Raw genomic sequence first — 12,748 nt, forward strand, 5'->3', positions numbered from 1 at the left:
CCAGCCTGCACCCATGGCACCCAGCCCAGCACCCAGCCTGCACCCATGGCACCCAGTCCAGCACCCATGGCACCCAGGCAGGCTCAGCCCTGGAAAACCATAAGGGAAGACATAGGGGTCCAGGGCTTAGCACAGGCAGAGGGCGCTTCATTGGACTGAGCCCTGGCATTCTGGCCATGATGTCACCTCTCTAGTGGGAAACAGACAGACATATAACTGCAGTATTCAGTAAAAGTATAGAAATATCAGCAATTATAAGAGGAAGGATTGATTGATTATTTCTGAGCTTTGGAATTGATGAAGTTTGGTAAAACTCCTTCAAACAAGTAAACGCTCCTTACCAGCAGTGCTGCATCGTGGTTCAAGTCCTTACCTAGACTAACCAAACAGCTCCCAAAGCTGATATGACATCATCCTCTGAGGCAAAGTGAGTTTCAGGTAAAACACAAAATCAAGCATACAGACACACACTGTCTATCTTTAGACAATTCAAACATGACAACACAAGCACATGATTCATGTTTAGATTACAGAGTTATGAAGCGGAAATATCAACATTTACTCTGCTAATAATTTCCCATCAAGGGCCGATACACAAATAGAGGAAAGGGGGAGAAAAATGAAGACGTGAGAGAGAGAAAGGCTGTGTGTGTGTGTGTGTGTGTGTGTGTGTGTGTGTGTGTGTGAGTGAGTGTGTGTGTGTGGGTCTGGTCTCAAAGTGCTCGTATACACTTAGTCAACATCCATGAGCAAATACTGTGATTTTGATTGTCATGAAATGAGACTGAATAACCTCCCCGCGGTGTGTTCACTGACATGGGACGTTAGTCTGGGTTTACTCCACCTGTGCATATGTATTAGTCCCCATTCGAACAGTGTCCAGTCTATATGGCCACTGGAATGTATAGACTGTTTTTGTTCTATTTGTATAAAGAAAACAAGAGTCCAGCACTATTACAGTAAAATGACTCATGTTTGAATGTTGTAACTTGCGAGGAACATTGAAGCGTTGATAAATTGTGGGAAATGTTACATCCATCAAACAGTGTGTGTGTGTGTGTGTGTGTGTGTGTGTGTGTGTGTGTGTGTGTGTGCGTGTGTTTTAGAAAGATTTATCCTGCTGGTATGCAACTGAAATCACAAAACAAAGATTGTAAACCACCTAAATCTCTAAAGATCCAGACAGAACCAGACAGTATCAACACTCAACATGACTCTCTGCTCTTCTCTCTCTCTCTCTCACACACACACACACACACACACACACACACACACACACACACACACACACACACAACTCCCTCTCTCTGACTCTCTCTGTCATTGGCTCTCAAACGGCTTTTTCCATCTTATCCATGGGCAAGATAAATACAACCTGCATCCAAACTGAATGGAGGGATTTGCTCCAAAGCATCTGATGGGATGTTGTGCTCAGTCCAATGTTGTGAGTTAAAGTAGCATCAGTACCTCTGCCAAGGAGCTCATGTTTGTTTATCTGATAGCTTCTTGGTGCCAAAACAGGTATTATCTCCTGAATGAATGAGTCCACTGTTACTAAACTTGTTGGACATGCTCCCTCACTATTACTGCGAAAAAGAGAAAGAAACAATGTAAGCATCAATCCACCCGATGGTGGCGCTATAACAACCACAACAGCTCCATTTGGTCAATAACTTCTGCACCTGACCTCATGGAATGAAAAGTGTGTTATAGGGGAGGGCGAGGGCCTCATGGGCTTGATTGGAGGGCTACTCGGACTTGGCGGAGGTATGCCCTATCTGGTTGGTGCACTTGTTTGGTACATGGAAACGCAGTGGAATCTGTTGACCAGTGCCCCTGTGTCCTCATCACCCGCCCCCACGCCCCGGTGCTGTGTCACCGCTACACCGGTGAGAGAGAGAGAGAGAGAGAGAGAGAGAGAGAGAGAGAGGGAGAGAGAGAGGGAGAGAGAGAGGGAGAGAGAGAGGGGAGCCGGAGCAGCTTTACGCACGACAGGAGGGAGAGGCAGACGGGGGGGGAAGAGGGACGAGAGACGAGAGACGCTTTGGGACATGTGGAGGCAGCAAGTCTGACCTCCCTGCGCGGTACAAAAGAAGAGGACAGGAGGAGAAGGACGACGGAGCGCCTGTCAGTCCCTGCGTCCCCGCGTCGCAGAGAGGGAGAAGACAGAGGAGGAAAGATTCCCCGAGACGAAGTAAGGGAGACGAGGAGAGCGGAGGGCATCGGATAGATCACACCGAGAAGTAAGTTTGATGGAACTTCGGCTTGTTTGTTTCAGTGCACCAGCGTGCACACCGCCTCTGAAACACACACACAACCGCCTCTGAAACACACACACAACCGCCTCTGCGTCTCGAAAATACAAAAGTGAGACTGGGGACAGCCACAGATGTCAGAGTTTGGATATTCCGCCTCTGTCGCGAGTCTTACGATGACAAATGCACAGAGTTAATTTGATACTAAACTTTGGATCTGTACTGACCGCAAGTGATGAAGATGAGTAGATCGACAAGTTAAAGAGAGACGAAGCCTGATGTGGGACTATTTGAGCCACAAGCTGTGTGACTGAAATCTGGATCAAGATTTGCATCTTGTAAATCGAGTGCAAATGCTCTCCTCTCCTCTCCTCTCCTCTTCCCTTCTCTTCTCTCCTCTCCTCTCCTCTCCTTTCCTCTCCTTGGTAACACCCTATTCTTCCTCTTTCTCTCTCTGTCTACATAAACACTCAAGCACTGTTGTTTAAATAGACAAAATAGCCAGAGAATAAACAGAATCTTAACTTTGTCAGTGTTGGCTTTTACAGTTGAGGATGATTTATTGATAAAATGCTTTTAACATTACCAGTTGAATGTTTTGGGCTGTAGTGTGTGTGTGTGTGTGTGTGTGTGTGTGTGTGTCAGTCTAATTACCTGCTTCACCGTTCACACATGCAAGCCTTCTCTCTCTCTCTCTATCAATAATCAATTCCCTCCCCCACAGTGGCAGCTCCAGACTTATTGGATCCCAAATCTGCAACCCACAACACCAAACCCCGCCTCTCCTTCTCCACCAAGCACATCACACTGACCCCCCGCGAGGAGAGCGAGGTGAGAGAGGAGCCACAGGCACTGCAAAGGGAAAATGGAAGATTATGGAGAATAAATATGAGTTTGACATTATGTTGTAAACTTCTGTGGAGTACCAAGAATACAATGTAGGAGTGTGATTCAACTTTATTTGGTAAATTTTTGGCCAAATTAATTGATTATTATTATTTTAATGTGTCATATTGATGCAGTTCAATGTTCACCTTTATAATCTGATGCGTCCCTCAGATTTCTATTCATGTAGATATGAAATTAGCAGAAACAAACAGAAGGACAGAGCTTTGTTTGTATATGTGAGGCTATTGGACACATGTGGGGCGATGGATCGTGCCGGTTGATTGATCAGCTGCAGTGTTGTAGGTGATCACCACAGTGATGAAATGGAAGACGGTGACGGCCATCTTCCTCCTAGTGGTTCTATACCTGGTGATGGGAGCGATAGTCTTCAGGTGCCTGGAGCAGCCCCACGAGAGGTAAGAGCCCACATGCATCATCAGGACCCATCAGGTCTGCAATCAAATGATGGAGGAAAGGAACAAATCACGTAAGATGCTCCCTCTCTCTCCCTCTCTCTCCCTCTGTCTCTCTCTCTCTCTCAGCGCCCAGCGTTTGGCCATCCTGTCTCAGAAGTTAGAGTTCCTCTCCAGACACTCGTGTGTTAACCACAGCCAGCTGGAGGAGCTGGTGAAGGTGAGAGAGACGCCTGCTTCTCTTAATTGGCCTCACACCAGAACTTTCTTTTAGCTTTGAAATAGTTCACATACGTATGTGCTTTCTTCTCCACTTTCATCATCCCACGCGCACACACACACACACAATGGACGCGGTCTCCAACAGAAGCCATTTCTAACTCACTGGCAAGTTGTAACACGCTCTTTCTCACTCTCACTCACTCAGTCTCTCACACGCAAACATACACATTGAAGTTGAGTGGCAGTTAGAATAAATTGAAAAGGATGAAAAAAGATATCTCTCTAAGGAGCCTGTGGTGTGTGTTTACTGTGTGTTCACAGATACTGAGAGAGCTTATTGCCTAACCGTCACACCTTTCACACACACACACGCACACACACACACACACACACACACACACACACACACACACACACACACACACACACACACACACACACACACACACACACACACACACACACACACACACACAGGGTTCCACAGATGTATTGTTAAATGCAGGGCAGAGTAAAGGAGTTACAGGAGAAAAAACTCTGAAACACACACACACACACTCGTTCCGGTACTCACCATCTACCGAGGCAGAGGTTTCAGGACCGCGGACAGCTCCTGCATCTTAACAATGCAGGAAGGGAAAAGTTGGAGGGCACAGAAACTTCTGGTATTTCATTTCTGCCTTCAACACACACACACAAAACAACACACATACAAAACACTCCTCACACTCCTCTCCATGGAGAGCTAAAGCAAATCATGATGTGAAACACAGGGCAGTATAAACACTTTTCTTTGCAAAGCAGAGTGTAAGGGGTAACACACACACACACATACACAAACAAACAAACAAAAACACACAAACACATTAACACAAAGACACAATTTTTCACAGCAGCAGCAGCCTTGACACAAAGCTGGACAGGAATCCACAAATATGCACATTATATATATATTTAAAAAGCCTTTTTAGCAGCATGTTCAAGTTATTTTGAACAATGAACACAAATCTTTTCTCTCCCCAGCAAGTGGTGTCAGCTGTGCGTGCAGGCGTGAACCCTGCAGGAACTCTGACCAATCACAGCAGTCTGTGGGACCTGAGCTCCGCCTTCTTCTTTGCTGGCACCGTCATCACAACAATTGGTAAGGTGCACACACACACACACACACACACACACAAACACACGCATGCACAGACACAAACACACACACGCGCGCGCGCACATACACACGCATGCACAGACACAGACACACACACACACACACACACAAACACACACACACACACACAGTTACATAATATGACTGATTGGGGTGGCAAGTGTGCAGGCTTCTTTTTTATTGACTCTCTATCTGGTTCCTGGATATAATTAAACCATCATACACTATTCCCATGGTGATACGTCTGCATGTGTGGGTGTGTGTGTGTGTGTGTGTGTGTGTGTGTGCGCCATTTATCCCTCTCCCTCTCTGCTCCATTCTTCCCCTCACACACTTCCTCTCCTTCGTCTATAACATGTGCACGTATAGTTGCTGGTTTAAATCCTTTTGTTGACAACCTGTTGTGTCCATGAGCTGGAGACACTGGACTGGAGTTCTGATTTGTCTCTGTGACTCAGGACCGGAGATAACTGATCACAAACATCTTGCTGATTCACTGTCTGAAAACATTTCTCCGACCAATTCTCTCTCACCCTCTCTCACCCTCTCTCTCCCTCTCTCTCTCTCTCTCTCTCTCTCTCTCTCTCTCTCTCTCTCTTGCTTTCTAGGTTTTGGGAACATCTCTCCACACACACAGGGTGGAAGGATCTTCTGCATTGTTTACGCCTTGCTGGGGATCCCTTTGTTCGGCTTCCTGTTGGCCGGTGTTGGAGATCAGCTCGGCACAATATTCGGCAAAGGCATCGCCAGAGTAGAGAAGATGTTTGTGGTGAGTCCAAACACACACACACACACACACACACACACACACACACACACACACACACACACACACACACACCATTTACCGAAGTCTCACAGTTTCTCTTTTAGGTCAGATTTACCAAGACCGCAATCTGACGTGTGTGTATGTGTGTGTGGGTGAACTGAATGTTTCACACAAAAGATCTAAATGACTAAAAAGTTTTTCTCCGTTTTTTCACTTTTTGCTTTGTTTGTTTGGAATTCATTTTTTCTGAAAATTAACCCTTCCAATGCAAAGCCAGGCAGCGACCAACACTGTGCAAATGAGATCTTCATACATATTCAAATACACCATGTGTGTGTGTGTTAAAGGTTGGTCAGTAATGTCATCATCCTACAGATTCCAGTATGACAACATGAGCTCAGTTGGGACCAAACGAGCGACAGAGAATAATGTAGTTTGATCTGTCGGCTTTCATGTCTTGAATGAAGTGAGCAGGATCCACAACCTGTCACTCCGGATGCTTTGCTCCTGCTGGGCCTGTAAGGGCACCCAGGGGAGTCACTAATGAATATGATGATAGAGGCCGAGGACAGAAGTTCAGTCTGTGTGTGTGTGTGTGTGTGTGTGTGTGTGTGTGTGTGTGTGTGTGTGTGTGTGTGTGTGTGTGTGTGTGTGTGTGTGTGTGTGCGTGTGTATGTGTTGCTCTATGCCAGGAATGTGTGTGACCGCAGCATTTTCCTCTGTGAATGCTATGAATGCCTCATCTTTCCTGTAACACACAGGGGACCAATTTAAGGAGTAATGTGATTATACTTTAACGGCGAACCCGTGTGTGTGTGTGTGTTTGTGGGGGTCTTGGGTCTGCTTGTGTCTGAACAGTGAGCAGCTTGTTTCTCTATATGTGCTCTTTCAGCACTGGGACATCACTCAGACTAAGATCCGGGTCATATCCACACTGCTCTTCGTGCTGTTTGGCTGCCTGCTGTTTGTGGCGCTGCCGGCCGCCATATTTAAACACATTGAGGGCTGGTCTGCTCTGGAGTCTCTGTACTTTGTGGTCATCACCCTGACAACCATTGGATTTGGGGACTTTGTAGCAGGTACAAACACAGCCAGTGAATTAATGTCTACATGGTTCTAGATTATAGCTGTCTCACCCTCTCTCTCTCCCTCTCTCTGTCTGTCTGTCTCTCTCTCCAGGTGGTTCAGACATTGAGTACTTAGACTACTATAAACCAGTTGTATGGTTCTGGATCCTGGTGGGTCTGGCCTACTTCGCTGCCATCCTCAGCATGATAGGAGACTGGTTCAGAGTCATCACCAAGAGGACCAAAGAGGAGGTACCAGTCTGCTGCCCGCTGTTGTTGTTGTTCTTCTGATTCTTATTTTTCTGCTTAATCTTTATGTGGTTGCCTCGTATTGTCTTGTTCTTCTGTGGTTCTTCATTTCCTTCTTATTCTCTTCATATTATTCACAACAAACTACACAGAACTGTACACACAACTATGGCACTTAGTACTCAATGCCTCAAATACCTCAAACTTACTGGTACAGCATAGACACACACATTCTTCGCCAGTTCAAAGTACTTCAGTAACTCCAGCAATACTTCATCACACCACAGAAACTACTTTTCTAATTTGATTTATTTCATCACTTTCTCTCTAAGTATTTAGATGTCCATCCTCTTTCTCCTCTCCTCCTCTTCCTCACTCACCTTTCTTCCTCCCTCCCTCCCTCTCCCTCTCTCTCTTTCCCTCTTTCTGGTTACAGTGCAGTGCCCTCATCTCAACTTTTGCCCCCTGCTTAACTTAATTTCAATGATCTGACTGTTTTCTAATCCAATCATCTGTCTGCCATACAAACACATAAACACGGTCTGTGATCATTACTGTGAGTCTGTGCAGAGGGACAGTGGACAGTGGATGGGACAGGGGCGGCTTTTGGACGATGTGTGATAATGAACTTATCTGGAGATTAAGCTTCAATTGTGTGGACGCTGATTGTGAACACGGGTAATAAGCAGCGGTTTCCAAATGAAGGTTTGGGGTCTTTTTTATGGTCAGTTGCTGCTAACCAGGGTCCAGGGTGAACCAGGGTTTTTAGAATTCACTTATTTTATCAACCAGAAATTGAATAATGAGTGAGTGTGTGTGGCGGGGCTGTAATAACCATTTATATTAGATCCAGATATTGCACAATTGCACAACATTTTCCTACTTCTTTCAGGTATTAATAAAACAAATCTGAACTCATTTGTGCAAAAATACAAATCCATATCAGTGTGGGAGGCAGTAGCTCAGTGGGTAGAGCTTCCACTTGGGAACCGGAGGGTCGCCGGTTCGAGTCCCTGCTGAGGTGCCCCGGAGCAAGGCACTGAACTCTCAATTGCTCCCCCCTCTGTGAAGGGTGGTAATGTAAGTAGCTTTGGATAAAAGCATCTGTCAAATGATCTTAATGTAATGTAATATCATAGGGTCTCTGTGTTATGTAATGATATTTTGTGTCCAGTTTTATCATTGGTGGCATATTATGGTTGAGAGCTCCAGTATTTGCTGCTCCATTGGGCTTATTATGCCATTAAGCCTCACACAGGTGCTGAGTTTGCAACATTTATAAAGAAAATAACAGCAGTATTATGTCCAACTTCCATTATAACTTGTTTGCAGAGAAAAAAAGCTCATTGAGACTTTGGAAGAAGAACAAACACAAAGCTAATATGAAGAGGGTTTATATTCTATATATGTTTTCTATATATACAGATTTGATATGAAACGTGTTTGTGTGTTTGTGTGTGTGTCTCAGTTCTATCCACTTTTTCCAATCTTTCAGTTCTGTATCCAAAGTGATCAATGCTGCACTTCGCTCTCTAATTTATTCCCAGTATGTCTGTACTCATATATGCTCTGTAGCTATTAGGATACACACACACACACACACACACGCACGCACGCACGCACGCGCACACACACACACACACACACACACACACACACACACACACACTCTCTGTAAACATGCTTTGTAAAGTAAAAGATAATATTTGATATTTAAAATGCTTTCATGTGGTTGTACTCTACAAATGGAAAGCTTCTTAAACTCTCTCTCTCTCTCTCTCTCTCCCTCTGTGAGTGGATGTGTGTGTGAAGGTGTGGGTGTGTGTTTTTGTCACGTTTTGCACATTTTCCATCTCTGATTACTCTGTGCAGGCCTGTTTCGTTGCAGATGCATGGTTTAATGTAATTGAGCAGACTTCCTGGTTAGTGCAGCATGAACATCAGCATCTCCATCTCCCCCCTCTGCTCTCTCTCTCCCTCTCCCTCCCTTATATCTAGATTCTGTGTTTTCTTATATTGTGTCTATATGTCATTCTAACTGTATGTATTATCCATGGAACTTGTCTTGCTCATTAGCACACAGTGACTCTTTTTTTCTCTCTTTCTCTCTCTCCTTCCCTCTCTCTCTCTCTCTCTCTTTCCCTCTGCTTGCAGGTAGGGGAGATTCGTGCTCACGCCGCAGAGTGGACGGCCAACGTCTCAGCAGAGTTTAAAGAAACCCGCAGACGTGTTAGTGTTGAGATCTACGACAAGTTCCAGCGCGCCGCTTCGATTAAACGCAAGCTGTCCTCCGAGCTGGGATTCAGTCCTGCACCCGAGCTCACATTGCCAAGGAGAACTAGCTCTGTCGATGACCAGAAGAACGAGAAAGAGGTGCAGGGGCTAACTGCATCCCTGACAAGAAACAATAGTTTGTTCATGAACGGTTTGGACCCAGAGAGAGGAGACATCTCCATCATAGAGCAGCTCAAGTAGAACGACAAGGAGCAACACCTCTCAAGATCTCCACCCAGAGCGACCACACAGAGCACCAAGACGGCTTTATTCACAGATTAATGCTCAAGATACTGAGGGGGAGTCAAACAGACAGACACTCTTTGCCTTTTGCTTTCTTTGCCACTCTGATGCTCAAAGTGACCTCAGGAGAAGAGGCAGACACGCTGCAGCTGAGCGTGTTGACAGGATGAGCGCCGCCATGCGTTTACAGACTGTCTGTCATTCACATGTTGCTCAGCCTGCTGTGCATTCTCTCCACATTGACATTATGGTGAAAGATCAGTGTTTCCAAGGTGCTTATCTGCATTGTCAGCACTTCAAGCACTACAACATTTTCATTATGGACATTATGACTTATGAATGATATATTGAATGAGGAAGGTCTCTGACACATAACTTCACCCTGACAATCATGATGGTGATAATCAGGACACCAGCTCTGGGCTGCTTGTTCAACCTTAGATGTGATGGTGCTGCAGGTCCATATATGGTCAAGGAATAAGTGTCAGACACAATGTCTGCAGAGTGTGACTGTGATCATGGCGATGACTGAACAAAACTCAAACAGAATGTAAAAGAGACCAAAGCAAAGCTGTTGGGATGTGATGTTGAAGGAGCATTAGCATTTAAAATACAAAGATGGAGAACGGCATCTTCACTGAGCTCTATACTCTTTTAAAGTTTATCCGAGTTCCCTGTTTATGATTATATTCAATTCTGAGAATTTGATGAATCTGAAGCTTCACGCTGGTTATCATCAGGTGAGATCAGATAAGAAGTATTAATGTATCACATAGATTACTATCACATGTAATCACTTGCATATTATGAAAACTAATACCCAGCAGTGTAATGCTGTAATAAAGGCAGTACTGTTATCTGATTGTTTTGCCTTGGAGGAACTTTTCTTTCATAATCTGAGACATAAATGAGACATTTCAGTACATTTTCAAATTTACAAACCTTTTTGTATCTACTTTGTTTCTCCAAAGTTGACACTGAATGTTCCTCACTACCAATGTAAAAGTGAGGCAGTGACATTTTCCAAAAAGCATCAAATCTGATTGGTGAGACACCCCCCCCTCCACACTGCTGACAAATGTGCCAAAATGTCCACACTCATTTAATCAATAGCATCAGTTTCTCTCACACCCAGTGAGCTGTTGATTATTGTGAGCGTTTGTGAAACTTCCTGGATGTTGGCAGATACTTGCTGGTGATAGGGTGGTCCGATGGCTCCCACCGGCCAATGGCAGCAGGTGTTATGATGCGTGAGGTGAAGTTATCAAAGCAGGAAGTACAGACCAGAATCAACAGCACACGCTCAGACAGCTACAGTATGGCGCTCATGTCCTTCCTGTACACTGTAAGCACACACTCAGCGTGGGAACCCACGATTCAGCACAAATGAAATGTATCCCACCAGAGCGTTTCTGTCTGTCTGTCTGTCTGTCTGTCTGTCTGTCTGTCTGTCTGTGGGATTACTCAGAACGTTTTCAACCAAACCTCATGAACCTTGGCTGTCAGGTTGGACATGATGCGGTAGGAAGTCATGAAGTTGGCCTGATAATGGCGCTCTACTACTTTTAACTAATTTTTGGCTGGTAACTTAGAATCAAAGTTCACTTTTTCTCCTGGATTCCTGAGGCCCATTTGTGCCTTGTGTTTTGTGCCAATTTGAGCTTTTTTATGCAGCTTTTCCTCCAATTTGGGCGAATCAACTGTAACTGGCTGACAAAGTTCAGTTCTGACAAACAGCTGAGTGCCGCCCTGGGTTTGAATCTAATCTCCTGCCTGATGCTGGAGGGATTCCATCACTGTTTCACATCAGTTCTCTTCTTAGTCGTCCGTGCTGTACATGTTAGGGATGACGTGAAAGTCTGAGGGGGTTGAATCAGCTGAAGTAAGATGGAAGTTCAAAGCCACAATCATAGGTTATTGAATAAGATTTGGTTTATATTTGTATGTTTTAAACCTTTGCAAACAAGCCGTCATATAAAACATAATAAAAAAGCTTTTAAACCATAAATCTGCGTTACACATCTGACCCTCAGCTCAGCAGCAGCGAGGAGCACCGGTCTCTTTCTAACCACCAGTCTTTTAAAGAAATTGCCCTGAGGGGGGGAGGGGTTAATGTTTCAAAACATGGCAACCCTCTAATAGAAGTCAGATGAACTGAAGCGTCCAGCTGCTTTAATGCTGATTCTATTTTAATGGTTTCTATTTTTAGTTCTGTGGAGGCGATTCTTTGTTGGAAAGGTGCTGTAAAGGAAAGCCTCAGGACACTGGGAGATCTGAGCAGCAGAAATAGCCCTGTGTGTGTGTGTGTGTGTGTGTGTGTGTGTGTGTGTGTGTGTGCGTGCGCGTGCGTGTGCGTGTGCGTGTGCGAGTGCGTGGATGTATGTGTGTATCTGTTTGTGTGTGTGTGTGTGTGTGTCCCTCTCTTCCACTCTCCATCCTCTTTCCCAGTCTCACCACATCTCCACAATCACTCAGATTATCTGCAGATATTTTGATGAATAGACGGACAGACAATAAGAATTATAAACAATAAATGAAAATAAAAGGACTTCAGTGTGTTATTTGTCATAAGAAAGTTTCCTGAAATGTTTCTCAGTGTCACTAACCTGCACCTATTGGATTTGTCATAGGATCATTATGTCTCATTTTAGTATTGAAATTGGTAAAATAAATTGGTACTTTTGGAATTGATAAAAAATGTACCATCTCACATTGTTAATGGATCATTTAAAAAATACCTGGACCTTGGATCAACACTGGATCACACACACACACACACACACACACACACACACACACACACACACACACACACACACACACACACACACACACCCTGAAACAAACAAACACAAAGTTTTTTGAAGTTAACCGAAGTTATTCGTTATTCTGGGACTTTTTCCGAGACTTTTTTTAGCTCTCTATGCAGAAATTCGACAATTTTAATTGTTTAATCTCTGAAATGATCAAACAATTGAAAAAACAAGTTGATCAACAGTAATTGTAATAATCAAACTTGTTTGTTGTCGAGGAAAATGCAGCTTCCTGTTTTTCAACCGAGGCGATTTGTTGCTTTTCTTGTTTTGGAACAGACGACTTGTTGACGTCACTTTGAGCTCAGTTTTGTGTGTATTCTCTTTTCCTTTCACTCACACGGTGCAGATCTATTTTAAGAACGACGGATGACATAATGTTCATTTTAAGGCCGT

The 12,748-nt window shown here is 44.4% G+C and overlaps 1 protein-coding gene across 1 annotated transcript; it reads left to right on the forward strand.

Annotated features, from left to right (window-relative positions):
* Positions 1-1,730: 1,730 nt before the first annotated feature.
* Positions 1,731-9,711, forward strand: LOC143004905 (potassium channel subfamily K member 2-like). The gene is made up of 10 exons (XM_076156082.1): positions 1,731-1,889; positions 2,214-2,247; positions 2,980-3,086; positions 3,447-3,559; positions 3,686-3,776; positions 4,802-4,919; positions 5,546-5,706; positions 6,599-6,785; positions 6,886-7,025; positions 9,177-9,711. Exons 1-10 carry the CDS (start codon positions 1,731-1,733, stop codon positions 9,495-9,497), a joined length of 1,431 nt encoding a protein of 476 aa, XP_076012197.1. The 3' UTR covers positions 9,498-9,711.
* Positions 9,712-12,748: the final 3,037 nt, after the last annotated feature.

The sequence above is a fragment of the Genypterus blacodes genome, unplaced genomic scaffold (genome assembly GCF_046128005.1).
Source record: "Genypterus blacodes isolate CSIRO-AG114 ecotype Tasmania unplaced genomic scaffold, CSIRO-AGI_Gbla_v1 ptg000067l_1, whole genome shotgun sequence".
In the NCBI taxonomy this organism is placed as follows: Eukaryota; Metazoa; Chordata; class Actinopteri; order Ophidiiformes; family Ophidiidae; genus Genypterus; species Genypterus blacodes.

Bases quoted from the DNA above. Each gene is read 5' to 3' on its own strand.
- LOC143004905 (XM_076156082.1), top strand. From the start codon at position 1,731: ATGGGCTTGATTGGAGGGCTACTCGGACTTGGCGGAGGTATGCCCTAT. The intron at 3,087-3,446 runs GTGAGAGAGGAG...GCAGTGTTGTAG, and splicing joins CCCCCCGCGAGGAGAGCGAG to GTGATCACCACAGTGATGAA. The intron at 4,920-5,545 runs GTAAGGTGCACA...CTTGCTTTCTAG, and splicing joins CACCGTCATCACAACAATTG to GTTTTGGGAACATCTCTCCA.